Source organism: Molossus molossus, unplaced genomic scaffold, assembly GCF_014108415.1.
Source record: "Molossus molossus isolate mMolMol1 unplaced genomic scaffold, mMolMol1.p scaffold_m16_p_9, whole genome shotgun sequence".
Taxonomy (NCBI): Eukaryota; Metazoa; Chordata; class Mammalia; order Chiroptera; family Molossidae; genus Molossus; species Molossus molossus.
Genome location: NW_023425403.1, coordinates 86,593,871 through 86,620,849, shown reverse-complemented (window position 1 = coordinate 86,620,849; position 26,979 = coordinate 86,593,871). Strand labels below are relative to the sequence as shown.

Below are 26,979 nucleotides of genomic sequence, written 5' to 3'. Positions count from 1 at the left end.
CTTTACCAGAAACACGTTTTTAAAATGTAAATGGTGCTGAGTAATTTCAACAGTTATTAGTGTTACAAAAGATATCCTAATATTACCTGGGACAAGATTCAAAGGTAATCTTCTAGGTGAAATTGCTCTGGGGTGCTGCTGGCTAATTTCTTCATAAATCTGAAGCCTCTCTTCTAAAGTGCCTATTATCAATAAATGTTTGTGAGACTCAAAGCATCAAAACTTTCATCTATGATAAAATACTAATAAACTTTTAAAATCATAAGAAAAATTGCATTAACAATATTAAATCTGCTCGTCAATTTTTGTAAGAATGACATTAAAAAGTCTGTGGCGGTGAAATAATATAATCAGTAAATAACCATTTTAAACCCAATCTCTGGAGAAATCCAAAAGTTCTTTTATTACAACAGACAATATATCCAACTCAAATCATATACACATATGATGCCAAGACTCATGATATATTGTCTTATATTACTTAGTGCACAACCCATGAAAAAGAAAATGTTCCTTTATAACAGCAATTTTCAACTGGTGTGAGGTAAGAATTTTTAAAACATGCAATACCTAACTACTTAGTCAGGGGCACTAATCTCTTTCCTCTTAAATTATCAAATAGAAAAATGACAACGGCCAACACAACAATAGTCGTCCAGTGTGAATGTATCAAAATTATACCCATTTTCTTTGGTCAGATTGGCAAAAAATATAATCTATACTTTGGTGCACTGCAGAATTTTAATAATTAGTTTATGTGTCATGAAATGAAAAAAAGTTGAAAATCGCTGCTCTATATATCCACAAAGAAATCTCTAATACCCACTGATTAGACTTAGAGAAGCAACAGTTTTAAGATCTTCAATGCAAATGTTTTATATGTAAAACAATGAACTAAATGTCTAAGGTAGCCTTGACACTTAAAATGTTCAATGAAATTCCATTGTAAAGAAACCCATTAGTACAGATTTAAAGTAGTAACCATCTCTCCCAAATACGATGATATAAAATACACTTCAACAGAAAGTGTATCTTCCCTCTCAAGACCAACCTAACTTTATACTACTACATAGAGCAGCAGTTCTCAACCTGTGGGTCGCCACCTCTTTGGGGGTCGAACAACCCTTTCACAGAGGTCACCTAAGACATAACAGTAGCAAAATTACAGATATGAAGTAGCAACAAAAATAATTTTATGGTTGGGGGTCACCACAACATGCGGAACTGTATTAAAGGGTCGGGCATTAGGAAGTTTGAGAACCATTGATATAGAGGCTATACATATAAACTATATATATATGATGTTCTGCAACAACAATTTGCAGATTATAATCTGGATCTGGTTCATTATTCTAAAACAATATCCTGTAGCCCAGCCATTGTGGCTCAGTGGATTGAGCATTGTCCCACGGACTGAATGAAAGGTCCTGGGTCGATTATTGGTCAGGGCACATGCCTGGGTTGCAGGCTCAATTCCCAGTAGGGGGCATGCAGGAGGCAGCCAATCACTGTTTTTCTCTCACATGATGTTTCTATTTCTCTCTTAAAAAAAAAACACATTTTTTAAAAAGTAATAAAAAATAAATAAAACAATATTCTGCATAATTTATAAAGATAGATTGCATGCATTATTTTACATAAGCAATTAGCCAACTTACAGACGTTTCAGGAAAAGCAAACCTGTTTTTAAACTGTAAGACTTAAGGAAATTTTCATTCAGACCACAGAAATACAATTATTTTAAGAATAACTCTTGGTGCTATCCTCGTATCTCCATAATAAATGTAGTATTCACTATCATGATTATAAACACTGTACTTGTTTGATTTTGTTTAAGACTCCTTCCTTCCCCCAATAATATGTTTTGGAGCTCCAATGTGGTTGGATTTTTAGAACTGGGATATGTGAAAAGTAATTTTCATGTTGTTAACGATTTGGAGATTTCATGAAATAATAAGCACCCTTCCACTAAAATTCACATGAAGGCTATTGCATTGGAGTTTTTGGTTTGTTTAAAAAGCAGTTCTCATAGTTAGGCCTAATGTTGGAAAATGACAAGTTGTAAGTATAAAAATTTTTTCTATTACTCTAGATATATCAAGTCTTATAAATGTAGTTATATTAAGACAAAACCAAACCATTTCAATGCCCTATTTCAAGTCACAAGTTGGAGCTCCAGAACTTACCATGGGGGAGAAAAGGTCCTAAGGAACCTAAAAAGATAAAGTAATGTAATTAGTTTTGTAATCAATACATTTTAGATTAAGTATGGGTCCTGACATATGGAATATATTATACTCATTTTACTAAAGCATGTAAATAATCTGTATTATTAACTACATGTCAGTAACTGGTACTTTAAATGAAAATATCATGGTTATCTCACATTTCCAACTTTCAGACATATGCTTTTGTCCTTTTAAAAAACACAAAAACAGACTGATCTAACCAACATTTACATTTTCATCATTTTCTTAAAAACATTTCAGAAAAATACTTTAGTAATTGTGACATTAAATATTAATTACAAACAGGAAGCCTGAATTAATTTATAAGTGATTAGGATACAACAAATAAACTTTCTTCATGGTTCATATTACTATAGATAAATATGGGTAGCTACCTATTTATCATACTTATTAAATTTTAAAATTCTGCTCTTTCAACACCCCTGAGCCAGTTTCATAACTATTTCAGCCATATATTTATCCATAAGTAACATGATTTTAGAAATATTAACTGCTAACATTTAATTATGAAAATATTGGGGAAAATTTGAATTACTACCCTCGATTTCTGAAAAGGGTGAAGGTTATAATACATAATTTCAAAAGGTGTAAAACAATTTACTCCACACAAATTAACCTAGTTTGAAATTGAGAACAATTTTTATGCCAACGTTATATATCACATACTCTCAGCAAAATTTCTTTGGCCCAATTCTTATTTAGAGGTTGAGGATAACAGATCTGTAATTCTTTAAAAATATTAAATAAGCCCTGGCCGGTTTGAATGAGCAGTTAGAGCATTGGCCCGCGGACCAGGGAGTCTTGGGTTCTATTCTGGTCAAGGGCACGTACCTTGGTTGCAGTTCAATCCCTGGCCCTAGTTGGGGTCATGAGGGAGGCAACCAATCGATGTGTCTCTCTCACATCAATTTTTCTCTCTCTCTTATCCCCTCCCTCCCACTCTATCTAAAAATCAATGGGAAAATATCCTTGGGTGAGGATTTTAAAAAATGTGTGTGTGTGTCATATATATATATAATTTTTATATATATATATAAAAATTATGACATTTCCCAGAAAGAGAACACTCGTTTTCTTTCCCATCTCTCTAGTCTAAATAGGTAACATTATAATGGGTCAAGGAACCTAAAATTATCTGTACACATTTATCACTTAAGTATAAATATTTTAATTCATTTTTACTCCAATGTTTAACTTATAATTTTCCTATATGGTAAAATGAATTCTAGTGCTAAAAATATGTCCTCAAATATGATTACAATTTTACATTTTATTATACTTCAAACACTAGTTAAAAGAAGGTAGAGGAGAAAAATCATTACATACTAAGTTGTAGAGCTTTTTCCAAGCCTTCATAATAACACCGATTTTCTGCATTCCGATCAATCAAGTTTTTGAATACTTCACTGGCTTCTTTTAATCTTCCCAATTTCAACAGCATTTCCCCTAAAATTAAGTTTAAAGTCACACTCATTTAACTTAAACATTTAATACGTTTTTGATCCCAGCGATTTCACTAAACATTATTAGTATAATAGACATTTATAAAAGATAGACCTGTAGATGCCACCCTTGGAGGCATATTGCAGTTTATATAACTAAACATCAATTAATTTACATCTTGCCTTCAGAAATGGACCTTCATTTACACATTCTACTACACGAACATTCATTTTTGGCTCCCTCCAACATTTCAAATATACATATAGAATATCAATTTGTTAGTAAAAATATTTGCATTATGCATATTTTTATATACCCTTTAAGATAACATAAGACGCCCTGGTCGGTTTGGCTCAGCAGTTAGAGCGTCAGCCCATGGACCAATGAGTCACAGGTTCAATTCCGGTCAAGGGCACATACCTTAGTTGCAATTTGTCCCTGGCCCTGATCAGGTCGTGCAAGAGGCAACCAGTCAATGTGGCTCTATTACATCGATGTTTCTCTCTGTCTCTCCCTCCCTCCCACACTTTCTGATAATAAGCAGAAAAATATCCTCAGGTGAAGAATAAAAAAAAAAAAGATAGTATAAGACTCCCTACACAGATTGGTAAATAATTCTAATGAAATATACCTACCTTCCTACTGTATGATTTAAATGTACTTTTCCTGATAAATTCATATATTAAACAATTCTCCATTCAATCCTCTTTATTTCCTTCCCAGGTCACTAAAATTGGAATTAACTCAGTAAAGAAAAAAAAACTCTAAACACCACTTCAAAGCACAAAACCACACAAATCATGTTTGCATGTGGGACACCTACAAGGTTTCATTTTTATGTGGTTTTTATGAAGACACACAAATTGAAAGTGTGCATGGGGAATGATGATCAAAATTTCTAATAGAAAGCACACCTAGACTATGATAAATGGGAGATTCTCAAAAAAAGAATATATCTCAACTTTTATCCCTAAGATTTCCCATTCTCCAAAGAATCTATTTCAAACAAATAATCCTCTGAAATGTCTTTAAGTCATACTATTTCAACTTTCATCATCTTGGAGGAGACAGCAAATAACAGTGGTTATATACTATTGTTTTACTATTTATATATTATATATTACATATTATTTAAGCTCTAGAGTAAAACTAACTAGATGTAATTACTAGTTTTACCATTTTCAGGTTTGTGAGCTTATACAAGTTACAAACTTCCAATATCTATTTCTCTACCTCTAAAATATCAACTACTTCAATCTACTTCTGTGATAATCAAGGAGATAATTTACTTAAGATGATTAGCACAATGCTTAAGCACAAAGTGAATACACACACACACACATTTGCTACTTAAAACTATAAACATGCCCCATTCCATCAGAATTAGCTCCCATCAGTCTAATTTTTACCCTGCTTACACTAAGATATAATAGACAACAGCCTATTCTTCAATTCCTAAATCGTTGTTATCTGCTATTACCATAAGATAAAGGTTATTACTAGAGGAATATACAGAACAAATAAGTACACTTGCATATTTACAATATAAAAATCTCTAATTTTAACTGCTTTTAAAAGTATCTTAATATGCTAATGGCTGCAAAAGACATATGTAAATGTATAAATACCAAAGTCTCTTGGCCTGCAAAGTTCACTGAAAAAATAAAAACACTATAATCTGTCTCGATAAACAATACAAAGTATTAGCTTTATATTCAAATTGATGGTCCCAAAATGACCCTCATTACCAATATATGTTGCAACTTGCAGAATTTTTAAACCAAAATTGACCATATTTATCATATCTACCTACTTTTTAATCACTGCATTCCCTATTGATGCTATCAAAGACAGAGAAACAGAAAAAGCAACCTGAAAGTTAAGATTTAACCAGAAATAACAGTAATACATCAGAACATAAAAATAATTGTGTTTTGTTTTTTGCTTGCACCAATTATAGGTAATAGAACAAGACAGAACCAAGAATATTATTTATTCACATTTTACTAATAGTATGAAAAACAGTGTTGTAGTCAAGATTGATATTAGTGCCCTGGCCAATATGGCTCAATTGGCTAGGTATCACTGTGTGCAGAGAAAGGTTGCCAGTTCGATTCCCTGTCAGGGCACATGCCTGAGTTTTGAACTCAATCCCCAGTAGGGGGTGTGCAGGAGGAAGCCGATCGATGTTTCACACTGACACTGATGTCTACCTCTCTCTCTCTCTCTTCCCTCCTCTTTCTCTAAAAATCAATAAAAACCTTTAAAAAATATATTGCTATTTGTACTGTTACAATATAAACTAATCAGTCAGTTGTAATACATTAACAAGTTAGAGTAGAGTATAGCAGTTAAATGTAAGGGCTCATGAAAAAATATGAAGGAAACTTAAATGCATATTATTAAGTGAAAAAAGTCAATCTCAAAAGGCTACAAACTGCATCATTCCAAATACATGACATTCTAGAAAAGGCACAACTATGCAGACAGTAAAAGGATCAGTGGTTGCCAGGGTTGGGGCAAGGAGAAACGAACAGGCAGAGCACAGAGGATTTTCAGGGCAGTGAAACTAGTACTCCGTATGATACTTTAATGGTAGATACATGTCATTAAAACCTGTCAAAACCAAGAGAGTGTATTAACACCAAGAGCTAACAGGAATGTAAACTATAGACCCTGGTTGGTAATGTGTTAATGTAAGTTCATTAATTATAATAAATATACCACTCTGGTGGGGGATACTGATCGTGGAGGACGCTATGCATGAGTAGGGAAATAGAGTATGTGTGAAATCTCTGTACCCTCAACTCGATTTTACTGTTAAATTAAAACTACTCTAAAAAATAAAATCTATTTTGCCCTGGCCAGTTTGGCTCAGTGGTTGGAGCATCGGCCTGCAGACCAGAGAGTCCCAGGTTCAGTTCCCGCTAGGGGCTGTACCAAAATAAAAAATCTATTTAAAAAAATTTTTTTAAATAAGGGCTGTGAAGTCAGAAAGATGTGTTTAGAAATTAACTCTACAACCTAAAAGGTGAGGTGACTTTGGGAAAGTACTTAATATCTCTAAGCCTTAGTTTCCTCAGCTATAAAATGGAGATAGTAAATAGTACCCATGTTAGAAGTGCTAAAAATTTAAGTGAAAAAAAGCAGTTTAAGCAATTATCAAACCCTGAAACACAGAAGAAAATAAATGTTAGCTATTATTTTTATTAAGCTTTAGAATCCTGCAACTATACTAACTTTAGTTTTAAATTAATTATTTTAGTTGGACATTCTATTTAATATAGTATTGCTTATGGAATGGGTAACTGACGAACAAAGCTTTGTTAAGAAAAAATATGCATGCTCTGGTCAGTTTTGCTTAGTGGTTAGAGCATCGGCCCTGGAACCAAAGAGTTGCAGGTTCAATCTGGGTCAAGGGCATATACCTTGGTTGCAGTTTGGTCACTGGCCCTGGTTGGGGTCATGCAGGAGGCAACCAATTAATTTCTCTCTCTCATATTGATGTTTTTCTCTCTCTCTCTCTTTCTCCACCTCCCCCCTCCCCTCCCACTATGTCTAAAGATAAATGGAAACATATCCTTGGGTGAGGATTTTTAAAAAGGAAGAAAAAATGTGCTTGACCCTTTGTTGATGAACACTTTTAACAAACTATCAGGACCCTGCCTTCATAATTAGACAATAATGAATCTTGACTTCTTGATGATCCCAGTATCATTTACTATTCCCATCATTTCACTACACACACACACACACATATGTAGACATATATAGATATATAGGTACATAGATATGGAGGGGTGAAATATAAAGGCAGCATAACATTCTGCTTAAGAAAAGGGAATCCAGAGTCAAAATTCTTGGCCTCAAATCCAGTACTACCCAGCTTATTTAGCTGTGTGACTTTGGATAAGTCATTTAACTTCTCTGTTCTGCAGTCCCCCAACTCTAAAGTGAATATAATTGCATCATAAGATTGTTATAAGGATTATATTAGTTAATAATGGTTTAACAGTGAGTGTTTAGAAGGTTACCTGATACATAATGTCTTATTTAAGTGTTAGGATAGAATAAAATATATACTGTTTATTCATTTCTTTAACTAAGGCCATGAAAAAGAAAAGGCAGGTAAACTAACCTTTAATTTCTTCCACCAAAAGTTTATCACATATTTGTTTCTCATATGTTTCTATATGTTCCAAAGATTCCTGAAACAGATCTGCTTCTCGCATCACTTGATTCTGGTATAATATCAGTTCACTGTATTCATAGTCTATTTTGTTGAGAGGAACCTAAAAAAAGGACCAAATTATCTTATTTATGTAAGTACATAAAAGAGTTTCAGATTTTTAATCTCACTGTTTTCTCACGAAAGTAATTCACACAGACTTAAAAAAGCAACCCAAAAAATTACAAACAGAAGAGTGATTTAACAGCAAAGATTAATACATTCTTTAAATTAATAAAGGTTGGGACTCTCGTATATAGCAAAGTGAACAGATCCTAAAGCCCCCAAAAAGTATACAAATGGTTAAAATTCTAAGGAATCTAGGTTTTAAAATACACTATAATACATCAAGAAGTTAGACAAGTTGACAGAAAACAAAATCAATATACAAAATCAATTATATTTCTATATACTAGCAACAAACAACCTGAAATTAAATTTAAATAACTTCATCCACAATAGCATCAAACAGGACAAGATACTTAAGAATGAAGAGAGGTCTTGGTTCGATTCCTGATCAAGGCACATGCCCAGGTTGCAGGCTCAATCCCCAGTAGGGGCCGTGCGGGAGGCAGCCAATCGATGTATCTTTCTCACATAGATGTTTCTATCTCTCTCCCTTCCTCTCTCTCTAAAAAAAGCAATAAATAAAAACATATTTTTTAAAATAGACATACGCTGAGAGAAATAACAGACCTAAACAAATGGGGAGATAGTACACTCTACAATCATGGATCAGAATACTCATGAATGTTTTGATGGCAATTTCTCCAAATTGATCTGTAAATTCAATGCAATTCCTATCAAACTCTTAGCAAGGCTTTTGCATACATTTATAAGCTAATCCTAAAATTCAAATGGAAATAAAAAGAACCCTTCATGGTCAACAGAATTTGAAAAAGAAGACAAAGTAGGAGGACATACATTTCAAATTTCAAACTAACTATAAAGCTATAGTAATCGCCCTGGCCGGTTTGGTTCAGCAGTTAGTGTCAGCCTGCAGACCAGAGAGACTGGGGTTCTGTTCTCGCTAAGGGCACATACCTTGGTTGCAGTTTGGCCCCGGCCCCGGTTGGGGTCTTGTGGGTGGCAACCAGTCGATGTGTCTCTCTCACATCGATGTTTTTCTCTCTCTTTCTCCCTCCCGCTCTACCTGAAGATAAGTGCAAAAATGTCCTCGGGTGAGGATAGAAAAAAACAAAAAACTAGCACTACATGTATCAACATAGACATACCTCTAGCAAAGTTGAATGAAAAAAATGCATATCATTCATATAGATTTCTTAAGTACACAAAATAATACTTTTATGGACTTATACATAATGTAAATGCACTGGAATGATTTATACCAATTTCAGAATAGTGGCTACCTCTAGGGAGGCACATGAGAGAACTTTATCTATTTCTGTAATTTTATTCCTTTAAAAAACAATAAAATCTGAAGCAATATGGCAAAATGTTAACATCTATTTCTTGTGTATATTTTTGTACTTTTCTATTTTCCATATATATTAAAATGTATTTATTAATGTTTCTATCAAATATAAAGCAACATATATTAGAGAAACATTTCCCACAGTCACAAAACTACTTTCATTTTTGTGCAGTCTTTTCTTGACCTTTTAAATATTATATGTACACAAATTACAGTGTACACAAATTTTTGTATTATTTGTTTTCCAGTAAGAATTCTGTTTTAGCCCTGGATAGGTAGCTCAGCTGATTAGAACATCATCCCAATATGCCAAAGTTGTGGGTTTGATTCCTGGTCAGGGCACATACAACAATCAAGCAAAAGCCCAGTCCCTGTGGCTCAGTGGTTGAGCATCAATCCATGCACCAGGACATCATCGGTTCGATTCCCGGTCAGGGCACATGCCCAGACTGGACCCAATCCCCAGTGGGGAGCATGCAGGAGGTGGCCAATCGATGTTCTCTCTCATCAATGTTTCTCTCTCTCTCCCCCCTCACTTCCTCTTTCTAAAAAATCAATAAAGAACAAAAAAAATTTTTTTTATAGAATCAAGCAATGAATGCATAAATAAGTTGAAAACAAATCAATGTTTCTCTCTCTCTTTCCTCTCTCTAAAAATCAATAAGTAGCCCTGGCCAGTTTGGCTCAGCAGTTAGAGCATCAGCCTGTGGTCCATAGAAACCCAGGTTTGGTTTCTGCTAAGGGCACGTACCTCAATTGCAGTATGTCCTCAGCCCCAGTTGGGGTTGTGTGGGTGGCAACCACTCAAGATGTCTCTCTCACATTGATGTTTCTCTCTCTTCCTCCATCTCTCCCTCTCGCTCTATTTGAAGATGAATGCAAAAGTGTCCTCGGGTGAGGATAAAAATTTTTTTAATTTTTAAAAAACTTAAAAAAATAAATAAATTTTTTAAAGAATTCTGGTTTAGCCTGGCTGGTATGGCTCAGTGGACAGAGCATCGTCCCATGGACTGAGGGGTCCTGGTTTGATTCCTGGTCAGGGCATATGCCCGGGTTGTGGGCTCAATCCCCAGTGGAGGGCATGCAGGAGGCAGCCAATAGATGTATCTCTCTCACGTCAATGTTTCTCTCTCTCTCTAAAACCAATAAAAACATATTTAAAAAAAAAAAAAAGAATTCTGGTTTATTTTTATTTTTCAACCACAGTTTACAATGAATATCCTTCCACACCAGTTTCAGATGTACAGCAAAGTGGCCAGAAAACTCATGTACTACAGAGTGTTCCCCCTTCACCGCCCTGCTGCCTCAAGCATCTACCTGGCCTCATACCCAGTTACCTCGACATCACTGACCATATTCTCCGGGGTGCAATCCGCATCTCTGTGACTACTACATAACTACCAACTTGTACTGCTTAGTCCCCTCACCTTTTTACCCAGCCCCCAATTCCCCTAACTTCTGACAGCTGTCAGTCTTTTCTCTGTATCTATAAATCTGTTTTTATTTTGTTTGTTTATTTGTTCATTAGATTCCACATATAAGTGATATCATATAGTGTTTGTCTGTCTCTGACTGGCATATTTCACTTAGCATAATATAGTAAAACCTCAATAAAATGGAGTAATTTGGGTGAAAGGGTGTCCTTTAAAGCCAAAAGTCTGTTCTATAGTAAAGTAGGTTTGCCGAATGTATATATAAAAAAAATTGACAAATTAGTTTACTTGTTTTTAATTATGTAGATATGTTTTTATAATCAAAAGTATGTACGGAAAGTTTAGTAACTGTGCATTCACCTGTCACCAACAGCAAACAAATGCACAGAGCTGGAGCATGGTTTAGCGTATGTTCGGAACATCAGCCAGCACGTATTAAAAAACTGCTGCAGGAAGTCACACCAGGTGACAACAGAACCAATTATGACTTGAGATGCAGTGTGACCACATGGTAATCATTCAGCAAACATGGTTTATGAGCTGTGACTCTTGGATTTATATACATAGACGACAGTTGTAGATACGTAATATTTATTTATGTTGGTGAAATTACTAGTGTTTTTTCCAACATATGGCCTATTCTCTAAAATTTGTTAAAAATAACAATGAATTAATGACAAAAAATAACCTATTATAAGCAAATCTTGGTTAAAAACATTTTAAAATTAACAGGGTATTAATTTTCATATATGACATACGGACCAGAAATGTTGTTCGGTAAATTGCAAGTCTGTTAAATTGAGGGCCTCAAAATCGAAGTTTACTATACCCTCTAGGTCCATCCATTCTATGGCAAAAATAAGATTTCCTTCTTTTTTTACAGATGAGTAGCATTCCATTATGTAAACGTACCGCTGCTTTCTCTTTTTTTAATATTTTTTTTACTGAATTTTTAGAGAGAGAGGAAGGGAGAGATAGAAACATCAATGTGAAAGACAAATATCAGATGAGCTGTCTCCTGCACATCCCCCACTGGGGATCAAGCCCGAAATCCAGACATGTGCCCTGATTGGGAATCAAACTGAGACCTCTCAGTCCATGAAACGACACTCAATCCACTGAGCCGCACTGGCTTGGCCATACCACTGCTTTTTTCTATCTACTCATCTACTGATGGGCATTTGTGTTGCTTCCAAATCTTGGCTATTGTAAATAATGCTGCAGTCTACATAGGGATATATATATACACACAAACACACACACACACACATATATATACATACATACACTCTTTCCAGTGGAAGAAAGAGAGGGAGAGGGAAAGAGAAATATCAATATGAGAGAGATACATCGATCAGTTGCCTCCCACAAAACCTCGACCAGGGCCAGGGATCAAACCTGCAACCCAGGTACATGCCCGACTGGGAATCAAACCTGTGACCCTTCGGCCCATGGGCCAACACTCTAACTACTGAACCAAACCAGCAAGGGCAGTGTTCAGGTTTCTTTTTTTTTTTTTAATCCTCACCAGAGGACATTTTTGCATTTATCCTCAGATAGAGTGGGAGGGAAAGAGGGAGGAAAAGAGAAACATTGATGTGAGAGAGACACAGCAACTGGCTGCCACCCACACAACCCCAACCGGGGCCGGGGACAAACTGCAACCAAGGTACAAGCCCTTAGCGGGAACCGAACCCGGGACTCTCTGGTCCAAAGGCCAAAGCTCTAACCGCTGAGCCAAATTGGCCAGGGCAAGTGTTCAGATTTCTTAAGTTACATTCCTAGAAGTGGAATCGCTAGGTCATAAGGCAATTCCATTTTTAATTTTTTGAGGAACCTCCAGTTTTCTATAGTGGTTGCACCAAGGAATTCTGTTTTAACTTGTCAAGTTTCAAGTTTTCCATAGGTCTCAGACTTTAATTCACATTTGGGGGTGAGGCCAATATAGAAGTCAACTATTTTGTGAAAGTAGGGGAAAAAATGTTAAAATGAACTTCTTACTTGCTGAGTTTGTCTAAATTCTTCCAATAGTTTCAGTGCCATGTCGTAATCTTTCAGCAAATGGTATGCAATAGCATATCCAATCCAGGAAGCACGCTGTGTTGGGCGCAACTGAAGAAGCTGATACCTTGTCTCCTTAAAAAAATAAATAAATTTGTCTTTTTAACTTTTTTTACTTTTTAACTTTCTGTATTTATATTTCATCAGTTTTCAAAAAATAATTCAATATCTTTAATTCCTCTCCAATGAATTCAATTAATGTAAGTTCCACAACAGAATAGAAAAACTTTTTGTGTGCCTTATGTGAATTACTTAAGTTGTAAAATACTTCATAATACTCACTGTAAGGCTGTCACCAAAATGTGGACCCTAGGGCCCATGCTTTAGGGCTGACTTATAAAATTACCTTTATATAATAGAATTTTTTGGTAATTATACACCTTAGAAGAGAGATTAAGATAGTTTTTTACTGAATTAAATACTGCTGTTTATGAAATTATTACATGCAATTACGATGAATTTACATTGTTATAGTAGGCCCCAGAGACAGAATGGACACAGCCAGGGGAAACTCTCAAACATTTGACAGGGCTTTTCAGCAGAAACACCACTGCTGCCCCTCTTAAGACAGGTCAGTATCTATGACATTAGGAAGAAAACACCAGAAATTCCACTATGTCTGCCCCAGAGAAATCAAGATATCTTCGTTAGCAGAAAATCCAGCCTCCCTACACAGACCTCACTTCTTTATTGCTCGTATTTGCCTCCAAGTTTTAGGCAAGTGCAACTGCTTAGAGGAGCAGGGTCTCATCAAAAACTGCAACAGAATTTTGAAAATGTAGTGTTTAGATTCCATGACTCTGTTATTGGAATAGGTGCCATTCTCACTATATGCCAAAGGAGTAAAATGATCAGATCTTTTTTATTTATTTATTTATTTATTTATTTAATTTGGCTTCAACAACAGACATTTATTTTCTTATAGTTCTGGAGTCTGAAAGTCCAAGACCAAGATGCTGGCAGAGTTGGTGTCCAGTGAAGGCCCTAATGAGGTCCTTCTTGGTGTCTGTGCTCTGAGGGTTGCTTCAGCCTCTCTGAGTTCTTGGATTGTTACAGTGGTGTCTCCTCTATAGATAGTTGCTATTTGGTCTTCTTGTGAGGAAAACTGTTTCTGGGCCTCAGTGTTCTCATCAGTCTCTATGTGGCTTCTTCTTTAATTTCATAGTTGTAGGACTTCCATTCAGCTCAATGTCAGGAGGTTCGGAATGATGGTTGTTCTGTAGTTTAGTGGTAATTTTGATGTGGTTGTGGGAAGAGGCAAGTACCGCATTTACCTACGCCGCCATCTTGACTGAAGTCAGATCTTCATTTTTTTAAAAATAGCATTGACAAAACAACTTAGTATCACTCCTCTATCTTCATGTGTAAGTGTGTTTCCTTTTAGGCATACAGATTAAGCTATTACCACTCTCATTCCTTATTTTCACTGTTGCTTTTGTCACTCCACTCCTTCCTTCATTAAAGTCTGGATCAGTTTTCTTCTTTCTGCCAAATCCTACCATTATCCTGGGCAGATGGAACACTGTAGATTACCCATCCAACAACCTTTCTTCTTAGATCTAAGATGTCCTCACCTTTAATGATATCCTCTAACCTCTCCTTCAGAGACCCACTCCCACAACCACATCCTAGACCAGCAATTTTCAACTGGTGTGCCAAAAGAATTTTTAAAACATGCAATACCTGGCTATTTAGTCAGGGCCACTGACCTCTTTTTCCTTTAGATTGCCAAATAAAGAAATGACAACAGCCAACCAGTGTCAATGCCCTGTCTTGAACTATAAATACAGAGGTCATATAACAGAGTTGTATCTTATTGGCCATGCCACATAATAAGGTCGCATCTGACTGGTTAACCCTTGGTACCAGAAATCCTTATATACAAGTATAGGCACCTGATTTTTTAAAAAGTCACTTTGGAGCAAAAAGGGTAGGTAATTACTTTTTTTTTGGTAAATCAATCAAAATTATATTTTTTTGTCAGATCAGCAAAAAGTATATTTTTGGTGTGCCACAGAATTTTAGTAATTAGTTTATGTGTGCCATGAGATGAAAAAAGTTGAATATCACAGTCCTAGACCTTATTTGCCACCCAGAAATCATAAATTCAAATATCTCTCTCTCGGGGGATGGGAGCAGGGTGGATGGGGTCAAAGGGAAAAAGAGGGGGGACATCTGTAATACTTTCAACAATAAAGATTAAGAGAAATAAAATATATCTCACTCTCTGGCCACAGCACCAATGCTGCAAATATTTTCACTTAGTAATATTGTTACCCTTGTTCTTAAGAGGACACCACCAGTACATCTACTTTCTTGGGTCCTTCACTTCTAACCATTAGCTCTTTTATCTTAATTTATTTCACTATCCCTCTCAGGAACCACTCTCATGCCAGTATTCTTAATATCTTTGCCTTATACCTAAATATAACTAAAACTCTCACCACACCCAGACTGCTAAGTACTGCTGAAGAAAAACCACACAACCTTGAAAAGTGTTTATTTTCAAGATCAGCAAAACTCTTGAAACTTCTGTAAAAATCTAGGAATAGGGTATAAGGACTTATATGGCAGAAGGGCAAAAGTAAAAAGTAAATGAAAGATTTATTTGAGAAGAACTGTTAATAATTGGTAGCCTCTTTCACATAAGAAAATAAGAGAATTACCCTTTGGATATAATGAATTTAGGATATATATGGAGATGCCCAGCAGAGCTGAAGATGCCAGTTTGAAGAGGTCTGGACTACAGAAAGACTGATGTATGGCAATCCTTCTCACATTATTTTATATTTACTAACCCATAATAAAGCTAATTAATCTCTACATTTAGATTTCAATTATAAACATTCTGTTTACCAAATATGTCAATGTCAAACCCACAAAGAATCTAGTACAGCATTTGTACACAAGAGATGGTATAATTTTTTTTAAAGCATTAAATAAATAAAGTTATCCTTTTTTGATGGTGAAGTATGCAGTTCTGCAACAATTATTGGGGGAAGGTCCCAAGTGACTTTTCCCTTCTACAGACTATAATGAACAATCAAATCTACATGACCTTGGCTTATGCTCATCTCATTCTGAAGTCATATGCTCTTAAATTATATCTGTTGTAAAAATGTGTACACTTAAGACTAAAGTACTTACTCGGTAACCTTCAAGATCTCTCATTTGGATCTGCAACAGAGAGAGATCCCTCAAAATTTGCAGATTATCTTTATCTAATTTGAGGGCATTTCGGTAACACTTAATAGCTTCATCATATTTCTTATCAGAACGCTGCAAGAGTCCATATACATGCCAACCTATTAAGTTAAGGAAATACAAACATTCACAGGTACTAGAAAAACTATGCTACACAGTTTATATCTAATATAAAGCTTACTTCAACAAAATGGTATTTTGTCTGAGATTTACTTCAGAATGATCTTGGGTCAGAGGGAAGGGGATAGTGAGCAAGTAGTTAAATTATTGAAGCAGGGTGCTAGGCATGTGAGAATTCATTATTCTATTCTCTTTTTCTGTGTACATGCTTGAAATGTTCCATTTTTAAAGTAACCTTAGAAATTCTTGGTAAAATTCTTCATGTTCCGTACATTCTAGTCCCTCACTCTTCTTCAGTTTCCTACCCCAGCACCTCAACATTCACTTACTGTACTGAAACAGAATACACAAAAAACTGCAATGATCTTTTAAAACAAATTTATATCCAATCAATTCTAAAACATGTAACCATCAGTTAATTCACCAATGATATTTAAAACCATAAAATTAAGTTTTTATTTATTATAAATTAAATTCTTAGCATATCTTGGAGCCAAAAGAATGATCATACTTACATGCCCTCTCTCTTCACTTGGGAGTAAGCACTGGGACAAGGAAATAAGTATTTAGTATTTTGAGAGAACCCTACTGATGTTCAGCCCTGGCCTGTTTTGCTCAACGGTTAGAGCATCAGCCCGCAGACCAATGAGTCGTGGGTTCAATTCCAATCAAGGGCACATACCTGGGTTGCAGTTCATCCCCAGACCTGGTCGGGGTCGTGCGGGAGGCAGCCAGTCTATGTGTCTCTTTCACATCAATGTTTCTCTCACTCTCACCCTCTCCCTCCCTCCCACTCTTTATGAGATAAATGGAAAAATATCCACGGGTGAGGATTTAAAAAAGACTACTGCCCAGCTGGTGTGGCTCACTGGTTAAGCATCGACCCATGCACCAAGAGGTTGCCGGTTCAATTCCCAATCAGGGCACGTGCCCAGGTTGTGGGCCCAATCCCCAGTGAGGGGCGTGCAGGAAGCAGGCCAATCGATGTTCTCTCTCATTGATGTTTCTCACTCTCTCTCTCCTTTCTTCTCTCTAAAATCAATAAAGGAGAAATTTTTTTTTAAAAAAGACTACTGATGTTCAATACTGGCCCATAGATAGATAAATTAAATGTAAACAAAATTAAGAAACAGGACAATACGTGAAAAGGTTGTAAATAAACATACAGATAAACAAAACAGAAATTAAATTTAATTTCAATGATCCAGCCTTAAAAAGAATTTTTTTTTTTTACACGCTGGATACTAGACATAGAAAAATACAATTATGGCCTGGGCAGTGTGGCTCAGTGGTTGAGTGTCAACCCATGCACCAAGAGGTCACTAGTTTGATTCCTGGTAGGAGCACATGCCCAGGTTATGGGCCCGATCCCCAGTGGGGGGCATGCAGGAGGCGGCCAGTCGATGTTCTCATCATTGATTCTATGTCTCTCTCCTTCTCCCTTCCTCTCTCTCTCTAAAATCAATTTAAAAAATAGTTAAAAAGAAAAATACCATTATGAGTATCAGTGAAAATAGCTACGTCCCTATGTGACTGAGATAAGCTGAAGAACCAATATATTATCATACTTAATACCAAATAAAATGTTTTAAAACAAATTTCTTCTGAATTTTTCTCCTAAAATTCTTAAACAAAAGTTTAAATAATACAATTTTACTCTGCAAGTTTACTATACAGGTAAGTTATTTGGAATGATGGAAAAGTATCACTTACTTTATGGATGTATAGGAAAACAGGTTTCAAGTCGCATATAATTACCAAAGTTACAATTCACTTACACTAAGCACAACTGAAATAAATACATACTGCATAGGGATTCTCTTCAAAATACTCCAAAACATAAAAAATGAGGCATAGGGAACAGATTAAATACTACAAAATGTTGATAATTACTGAAGTTGAGTAATCAGTACATAGAATTCATCAAATTCTCTTCTATATAGGTTTGAATTTGTTTACAGTAAAGTTCTTAACTAAATTAGAAAAAAACTAGTAAATGGACAATACATATATAAAATTAAATTAACCACTGCAAAAGGATACAGACATGACTCTTGACATCGTTACGAAGTCCTTTACGAACAAATTCATATGCTTCTTCTTTTTTTCCTAAACAGTTCAATGTTAAGCCTTTCATAGCCAAAGTCTCTGAAAAATATTTTTAACCTCTATTTACACATGAAAGATTCAAATTAGCACTATTTTAACATTTAAGACTTGCCATGTTTAAAAAAAAAAAAAGACTTGCCATGTTTATATCATTCATCTTTTTAATTCCATACTTAGGAGAACTTCTCTCCATTTTAAATATTTGCTTAAAGTTTAGCTCAGGTCCTTTTCTGAAATTTCTTAGGCAGGGAGAGTTGTTAAAATGCTTTCTGCTCCTTAGAAGACTCTCTAAGGGTGGATAAGATTATTCTACTGAGAGAAGGTAACACAGCAGGCACCTGAATCCTATTGAGTTAAATCTACTATGCCTTTCACCTGAGAGCAATTCTAATCAAGAATCAAATCTGATTTACACCCCATAAAGCAATCTACCTTAATAAAAAGAAAAAAATTCACCTTACTCAATACTGGAATGGATTGCATTTTTGGCAAGTTTATTCCAAATAATTCTAATTAGGTTAATTAATATTCTTTTGCATTTCAAAGATGCAACACTGGACTACAGGAGTGGCAACCCAAAAATATGGTTAAGGTAGTTAATGAAAGATGCTTTAGAGTGAAATAACTCTCTGAATAATCCACAAAAAAATAATCTAAAGGGAATTAGACAAGAACAATTATTTTCAAATTGATCTCTGTGGATTCTGGTTTTCAGAACACAGTAATAGAACAGTTTAAGCCCCTATAACCAAACATCTTTTTTCTATTTATACATAAAGAACTTCCGCCCTGGCCGGTTTGGCTCAGCAGTTAAGAGCGTCGGCCTGCGGTCCTGAGAGACCCGGGTTCGGTTTCTGCTAAGGGCATGTACCTCGGTTGCAGTTTGTCCCCGGCCCTGGTCGGTTGTGCGGGTGGCAGCCACTCGATGTGTTCCTTTCACATCGATGTTCCTCTCTCTCTCTCCATTCCTCTCTCTCCCTCCCACTCTACCTGAACAAAAAATGGAAAAATGTCCTCGGGTGAGGATTAATAAAGAAAAAAAAAGAACTTCCCCACAAGCTTCCATTTAGATAATGGTTCCATAGTGAAATGGCTTGAAAATAAGCTTTAAATTTCTAAAATTCTATGAAATGAAGACTTCTTTACATTTCCTAAAAGATTTTCACTATTAGAAAGGTCAGCCAAGCCCTGGCCGGTGTGGCTCAGCAGTTGGAGCGTTGGCCTGCGGTACAGAGAGACCCGGGTTCGGTTCCCGCTAAGGGCACGTACCTGGGTTGCAGTTTGTCCCCGGCCCTGGTTGGTCGTGCAGGTGGCAGCCACTCGATGTGTCCCTTCACATCGATGTTTCTCCCTCTCTTCCTCTCTCATCCCCCTGCTCTATCTGATCAAAAAATGGAAAAATGTCCTCGGGTGAGGATAAAAAAAAAATTAAAAAAAAAAAAAAAAAGGTCAGCCAAGCCAACCTATTTCCTATTTTCCCATAAGATAGTCTCAAGAATTACCCAAGTGTAATATTACAAGACCCCAGTTAGCTTTGCTTTGCTATAGGATCATAATTTGCATATCTAACCTGATCCATCCTTTTAAAAAACACTCGTGACCAGTGAAAAAGGATGAGACAAGCAAATATAGACTTATTAATACCAGTGCTAGAAAAACAACTCAAGATAAACAATCTAATTAGTAGTGTCATATTTATATATAACAATCTCTCACAGGTAAGACAATACCTCCATGTTCAGCAAATTTTGGATTTGAAAGAATCATCTTGCAAAACTTGAGGCCATTTTTGTATTGCTTCTGTTCATAACATTTCTGTAAAGAAATATGAACAAACATTATTTTATAAATACACACAGAGCAACTTTTATATAAATTCTAAATTCAAGATCCAAAATGAGGTCTAAAAACATATGTGATGGAAAGATTTTGAGTCAATTTATATCATTTATAACATGAAGTGTACTTCTGTTACCTACTCCTTGCCCAACTCTTCCAGTGTCTATTTTCATTTTTAAAAAAGATAAAGAAAAAAACACTTCATAAACAGGGAATTTAACTGTCAATCAATACTGCTACAGCTTTTTAAAATTCAAAATCCCAAAGCAAAAATATATGTGATAACAACATAGAAAAATACTAAAAGCCTTTGCTACCTCAAGAATAAAACCAAGAAACACACACAAAATAATGCTACTTATTAAGAAACCTATTATGAGTCTCCACAATACTTGTTATAACTCATATTAATCCCTTAAGATAGGTGTCATTACCTCCACCTAACAGATGTGGAAAATGTTCATAAAATGTGTTTGTAAGTGACTCGGTTTAGTTGCAAATTCTGGTATGACTCCAAAGATCATGGTCTTTCCATCACTAGTCTAATGTAAGTGCAAGCAACCTGTTTATACCTAACCACCACCAGCCAGGCTAAGTAATCAGTAACTTTTCCACAGCCACTGATCGTAAGAACATCGTATCTCTTTTCACTCACATTCTCACTTATAGTATTATAGGTGTTCTTTCTAGTACTTATGCCCAGCTTATCCCCACTGTAGGGGATAGATGTGTTCCTTCTACCTGTGATGTTCTTCCTCAGGTCTTTTTGTGGTTAATTCCTTATGATCTGAGTGTCACATGTCACCTACCTGACCACTCTATCTAATACTGCCAGGATCCTACCTCCCAACACACAAACATTTTCTCTAACACATTATTCTATTTTCTACACAGCATTATCATTTCCTGAAATTCCTATTTATGTGATTACTTATTTAGCATCTTCCCCACTGTAAACTCCTTGAGAACAGGAATCTTGCCTATTTTAAATACTCCTGCATCCTCAGGTTCTAGACAAGTATGTACTGCTCAATAAGTACAGCCTAATAAGTTCAAAGAAAAATGGTACCAGAAAAAGAGGAGGAAGTGATTAATCCTTGCAGCAGGAGTGGGATGTGGATGGGAAAATTTTTTAAAAATGTTCATAGAAAAAATAATGTTTATATTGAGGCTTCCTTTTTTTTTGTTTTGTTTTGTTTTTTATCCTCACCCGAGGATATTTTTCCATTTTTTGTACAGATAGAGTGGGAGGGAGAGAGAGGAAGGGAGAGAGAGAGAGAGAGAGAGAAACATCGACGTGAAGGGACACATGAGTGGCTGCCACCCGCACGACCAACAGGGCCGGGGACAAACTATATTGAGGCTTCTTGATTGCCTCTGGGGAAGGAAACTTAGTGGTTGGGAGACATGGACAGGACAGAAACCTGAATTTTGAATCATTCAAACATATTATCTATTCCAAAAATATTTTAAAGTAAAAAATAATAATAATCTGAGTGTGGCTATAGGAGTTCCCTTGACAAATGACGAGAAAAAAAGCAGAAGGAACTACCAAGAAAGAGGAAAAGAACAGAAACATATTTTTTTCTACTTACCAAGTGATCTCAAAAGTAATAATCATACTACCAATAACAATAATAATAATAGTTAACACTTACTGGAACATTTACTATGTGCCAGGCACCATTCTCATTTAATCTTTACTGAAATGCCAGGAAAGCTTATGAGATGGATGTTATTTCCTTTTTAGATGGAGCAACTGAGGCACACAGTTATTGAGTTTTCACAGCTAGCATCAGAGCCACACTTCAAACAGAGGCAGTCTACTTCCAGTACCCAAGTACTCAAGTTAAAGAAGTCTTAAGTTCAGTAAGGAATATATACTTAGTAGAAAAGATAGATTCTAGTTTCAACTTTGCTACCAACTAAACAGAGAACCTTAGACAGTAAGTCATTTACCATTCCTGGTATTGACTGTTTCATCCATAAAAGAGGGCATGGAGAAGAGCTCCAAAATTTAACAAAATGTAATGCTAAGACCCAGTTAGGGAGGAATAAGATTAGGTAAGCATAAGCCATGCAGACCATGCCATAAGCTGGCTGGTGAATTTGTATGGGTGTGTTTATGTACACTGATAATTAATAAAAATTTACTGTTGGTGACAAAACACTTTGGTCTCCCAACCAAACTTTATAATAATTTTATTGCCCGGCCGGTGTTGCTCAGTGGTTGAGTGTCGATCCATGCACCAAGAGGTTGTTGGTTCGATTCTGGTCAGGGGACATGCCCAGGTTGTGGGCCCGATCCCCAGTGGGGGACATGCAGGAGGCGGCCAGTCGATGTTCTCTCTCATGGACGTTTCTATCTCTCTCCCTCTGCCTCTCTCCCTAAAATCAACAAAAATAAAAACATAATAATCATCATAATAATTTTATTATAGCTCTGGTCAGTTTGTCTCAGCGGTTAGAGCGTCAGCCCGTGGACCAAAGAGTCTTGGGTACAATTTCCAGACAAAGGCACATACCTGGGTTGCAGGTTAGATTCCCACCCCTCCTTGAAGTCGTGCAGGAGGCAACCAATCCATGTCTCTGTCTCTCTCTCTCTCCCTCTCTGTCCCTCCTTCCCTCCCTCTCTCTCTTCCTCCCTCCCACTCTATCTAAAAATCGATGGAAAAAATATCCTCAGGTGAGAATTTAAAAATAGATAATAATTTTATTTTAGAAACTTCAATTTGCCACAGAATTTATTATAGCAAAATTTTACCCACATTATTGGAATTCTGAGATGATTAAATCATTTACCTTTGCAGCACCCTCCTAAATTCATGTAACCTTATAATAAATATTACATACCCAGATAAGAAAATGCTTAGCATTTCCCAATTTATTTGGGAGTAAAGTTAATTCTGTAGCAGCTTTAACTTTTTTATAACTAGAGTATAATAAATCACTGAGTTGTTTTTCGTTATTCTACTGATACCATGGTTTGAACTACAAGTACCCATATATAGAGAAAGCAAGTGTTCTGTCATCTTTTAGAGATACTGCCAAATGTCCTGACATCTAACAATTCATAGATGATTTTTTATTAAGATATTTCAGATCCCCTAGATCCCCAAAAATTCCACCTGAAAGGGGCAAAAAAATTCCCACTTCTCCAATTCCATACTGTGAAAAATATAAATGTATGAGAAAAACGAAAGTAAGGATTTAGTGCGAAGTTCTATTGGTCAGAAACAGAACAGCGACTATGAATTTTTAGCTGCTGTTAATAATACCTAAAACATTCTAAACTTAGTATTTATTGCTAAGTCACATAACACAAGCTCTAAATAATAAATTCACCCTTAAAAATCTAAACGCTTATGTTCAGATGAAAAGACAAAGTAGGAAAAAACGGCTATTCACGACAGGAGTTTAACATCCACGGCCCCGGTGTTCGCCGCGAGAAGCAAAGGCGTCCGTGCCGCCCGTCCCCCGCGGAAGACCGGGAACCTAGAAAACCGCGCAGACACCCAGGGCGCTGGCACACGACACACAGGAAAGACACTTCGCCGGCCCGCGGTCATCGCTACGGGGTCGTTATTCAGGTTCTGCCCAGAAACAAAGTAAATGCTCCTTAAGTGCAAAACCAGCCGGTCCGCAAAGCTTTTCACCACTTTCTCAAGGCAGGTCCTGTGTGAGTTATGGGCGATCAGAGTCGACTTTATAATTTAGAAATGTAGTTCATGTCCCTTTTCACTTCCCAAGGCGGATAATAAGTACCCCCAAACCGGGCACAGTCTCCCCCTTTTTCCCGTAGCCAGTACGCAGGCGAACTCCACCCCACCACAGGAGCGCTCCGGCTTTAGCGTGCAGCAGATCAAACACAAAGCAGGGCAAGAACACCTCGCCGAGGAGAGGCTGGCAAACGAATCCAGCCCGGAGGGACGCCGGAGGTCGCAGTCGGGCCGCAGGGCTCCGCAGAGGGCACGGGCGCCAGCACCTGGCCGACGCGCCCGCGCCCGGCGTGACTGCGGAGGGCGACGCGAAGTTCCTGGGCGGCGCGGAGGCCCAGGCGAGCCGCCGCACAGGCAGGAGGCGCGCGGAGCAGGCCCGGGTGGCCTCGTCTGCTGGCCGGGGACGCGGGCGGCCCGGCGGGGCCGGCGGAGGCGGGGAGTGCGGTCTTGCCGGCTCCGAGGTAAACAAAGAGCAGAGCGGGGTCCCAGTCGGCCCTCGCAGGCGCCGCCGCCAGACCGCTCTCCGCGCGGGGCCCGGGTCTCGCCGGGGAGCGAAGGCGCAGCCTCCCGCCACTTACCAAGATGCGCTTGAAGAGGTTGCTCTCCTTCGGCGGCAGCTGCACGCTCGGCATCGCGGCGGGCGAGGAGGCTGGGTGGCTGGGCGCTCCGTTTCGCGGGGGTGGGCACCGGGACGAGCCGCTGCCAAGAGTCTGGTGCGGGCGGTGGGTCAGTTCATTGGCCTAGAGTGGGAGCTGGGCAGGCTCGGCTGGGTTTTTGCGCAGGGCTGGCAATGGAAAAGGAATGCGGTCTGAGCTAGACACCCCCAGCTCCGGCCCAGGTTTGGGGCGAGCAGCGGCGGCGGCGGCGGCGGCTCCCGCGCGCTGCAAGATGGCAGCCAGGGCCCGCCCCTCTCGAGCCGCGCGGTGTGCGCATGCGCGCGTGGGTTGCAGGGAGCCGGGTAGCGGGCAGGCAGTGTAGGTAAGGCGTTGTCAGGGGTTCACTTTTGTGGCCAGAACCTCGGCGCCCGGGAAAGGGGGTGGGGAGACTCATGCACCGTAGCACCTCCTAAGTCGCTCATATTGTACTCTGATTGTTAGTCTCGTGGCCTAAGATAATGTTAGTTATATCAGAGTCAGATCTTTTGGATTTCTCTCCACTCAAGAACTTAAAACAATACTCAAACCCAAAGTAAATGGACGAACTTGTGCGGACCAGCGACGTATTCACAACGTAGGTGAGGTCATTGGGCAGGCCTTGACATGCCCTGACGTCAAAGCACGTTTGAAATGTCTCAGAAAAAAGTATTCCCAGCGGTTTAGAACACCTAACATTGTCTGTGGGAATTATGGTGGTTTTATGGGGCCACTGATTCTCCAAATCTATCTACCTACTCTTTCTCCTCAGATGGTTCCCCTTTATACAAGACATAATAATGAGAAAAACAAGATTCAAACTCAGGATCTTCCAATGCTGGGACACTTTTTACCATGCATAAAAGGTAGCACATCCCCAAACAAAAGCAAAGCAGAAAAAAATAGTGATAAAACATGTGTGAGCCTAGAAAGATACAGATATGCATGTTGACAAGAATCGCCATACAGACTAGATTTACTATTAAGGAATATGTAAATATTAGGTACAAAACTTATTTATACATGTTCTGGATATTAATTTGTGCATGTTTGTGAGACTACAGGGTAATTGATGCATAATTGCATGTAATGGGCTGTAATCAGAGATGAGTGTGGCTTATTTGATTTTTTTTTTTTCCCCCTCTGGCCTGGGTTTGAGGTGGGAGAAAGTATCCCAGGGATCTTTTGAAATAGGGAAAGGACTGTTATTACAAAGGGGGAGGTCCAGAGGGCCTATGTGTTCTGGTCAGAAACTAGGCTCCCCAAGCTGTTAGAGAAGGAGGTGAGGAGGGAGGGTCTCATAGGAAACTTGGCTGATTTGCACCTAAACTGGTAGTAGCCTAGACAACTGAGCAGGGGCAGAGAATGCAACCCCTCCATAGTCGCTATGCACTGTTTGCTAACTCTAGCAATATTCTGGAAAATTCTTTGGCTCCCAATGTATCTATAGCCTCAGGAATAAAGTGTTAATTGTGGTCAAAATTGAAGCTCCAGTGCTCCAGTCAGGCCATCCCTTGATTCTCATAGAATATGGACTGTTCTGGGATGTACTTCAGCCATCTCAAGCCACTCTGCCTCAAGTCCGATTTCAAAATGACAAATTGAAAAAAGAAAGTAAAAGAGAAGTGAGGGGAGCATAATGCAACTGTAAATATTTGGAGACAAGTAATGTTAATCTTTTATGGAAGTTTCCTGTGGGCCTTATCCAATCTAACTTATTACAAATCAATAACTTGGTGGTAACTGCCAGATCTTCACCATGGCTCTCCCCACCCCTAAATCAGGCTGCTTATGCTGGTTCTTCATTTGCAACTTCCCACCCACTGCCAACATCTCTCTCTTCCACAGCTTTCCCAGCATCTCCCAGCAGCACAAAGGAAATCTGCAATCCCAAACACCAGGAAATAGGTAGTTATAAATATGTACTCATATTTAATATTTTCCTTATTTGTCTTTCATACACCATGATATACAATGCATGCATACCTTGGTTATATACACTAGGATAGGGGTGAGGGAAGGGGTGAACAACCAAAAACAAGGCAAATAGTGTTGCTGGTAGTTGTCAGCCTGAACCTTAGAATACATAAAAGATGTAATGCATGTAGTCAGAAAGCCTGGATTAGCCAGTGGCCGTAATTTTATTACTGACTTCCTGTTTAGTCTGGAGCAAATCTTATTTCCACCTTTCAAGAGAAAATGGGGTTATAATAACATTATTGTAATCTTTCACAGCAGAGTGATGTGAATATAATGATTAGTCACTTCTAAGCCCCTAGTAAAAACCAAATGCATTGTAAACCTGAACTCGCTGTCTCTCAGAAGAATGCTGAAGCCCCACTGGTGGCATGGTGGGCCTTCACACAGACATTCCTTCCCAGTGCTTCAGGCAGGGTGTACCTCCTCAAGAATCATGCACACAGTACAATAACAGCAGTAACATCTGTAAAGACCTTAACAGTTCTCAAAGCACTTTTTACATACATGATCTGGGCTAGTGATTCTCT

At 37.8% G+C, this 26,979-nt stretch overlaps 1 protein-coding gene across 4 annotated transcripts in view; it reads right to left on the bottom strand.

Annotated features, from left to right (window-relative positions):
- Positions 1-24,725, bottom strand: part of NAA16 (N-alpha-acetyltransferase 16, NatA auxiliary subunit) — a 66,374-nt gene extending 41,649 nt beyond the window's left edge. Inside the window, exons 1-9 of one of the 4 annotated variants that reach the window (XM_036250029.1) lie at positions 24,419-24,487; positions 20,013-20,097; positions 18,217-18,321; positions 15,997-16,154; positions 12,790-12,924; positions 7,831-7,984; positions 3,576-3,695; positions 2,187-2,213; positions 87-182 (exon numbers count right to left, since the gene is read on the bottom strand). In XM_036250029.1, the coding sequence (XP_036105922.1) occupies positions 87-182; positions 2,187-2,213; positions 3,576-3,695; positions 7,831-7,984; positions 12,790-12,924; positions 15,997-16,154; positions 18,217-18,321; positions 20,013-20,097; positions 24,419-24,472 (934 nt within the window). In that variant the 5' untranslated portion in view covers positions 24,473-24,487. Of the gene's footprint in view, positions 1-86; positions 183-2,186; positions 2,214-3,575; positions 3,696-7,830; positions 7,985-12,789; positions 12,925-15,996; positions 16,155-18,216; positions 18,322-20,012; positions 20,098-24,418 lie in introns of those variants that run through there. The other 3 variants (XM_036250032.1, XM_036250030.1, XM_036250031.1) reach the window with 3 other exon arrangements.
- Between the last annotated feature and the right edge of the window lie 2,254 nt (positions 24,726-26,979).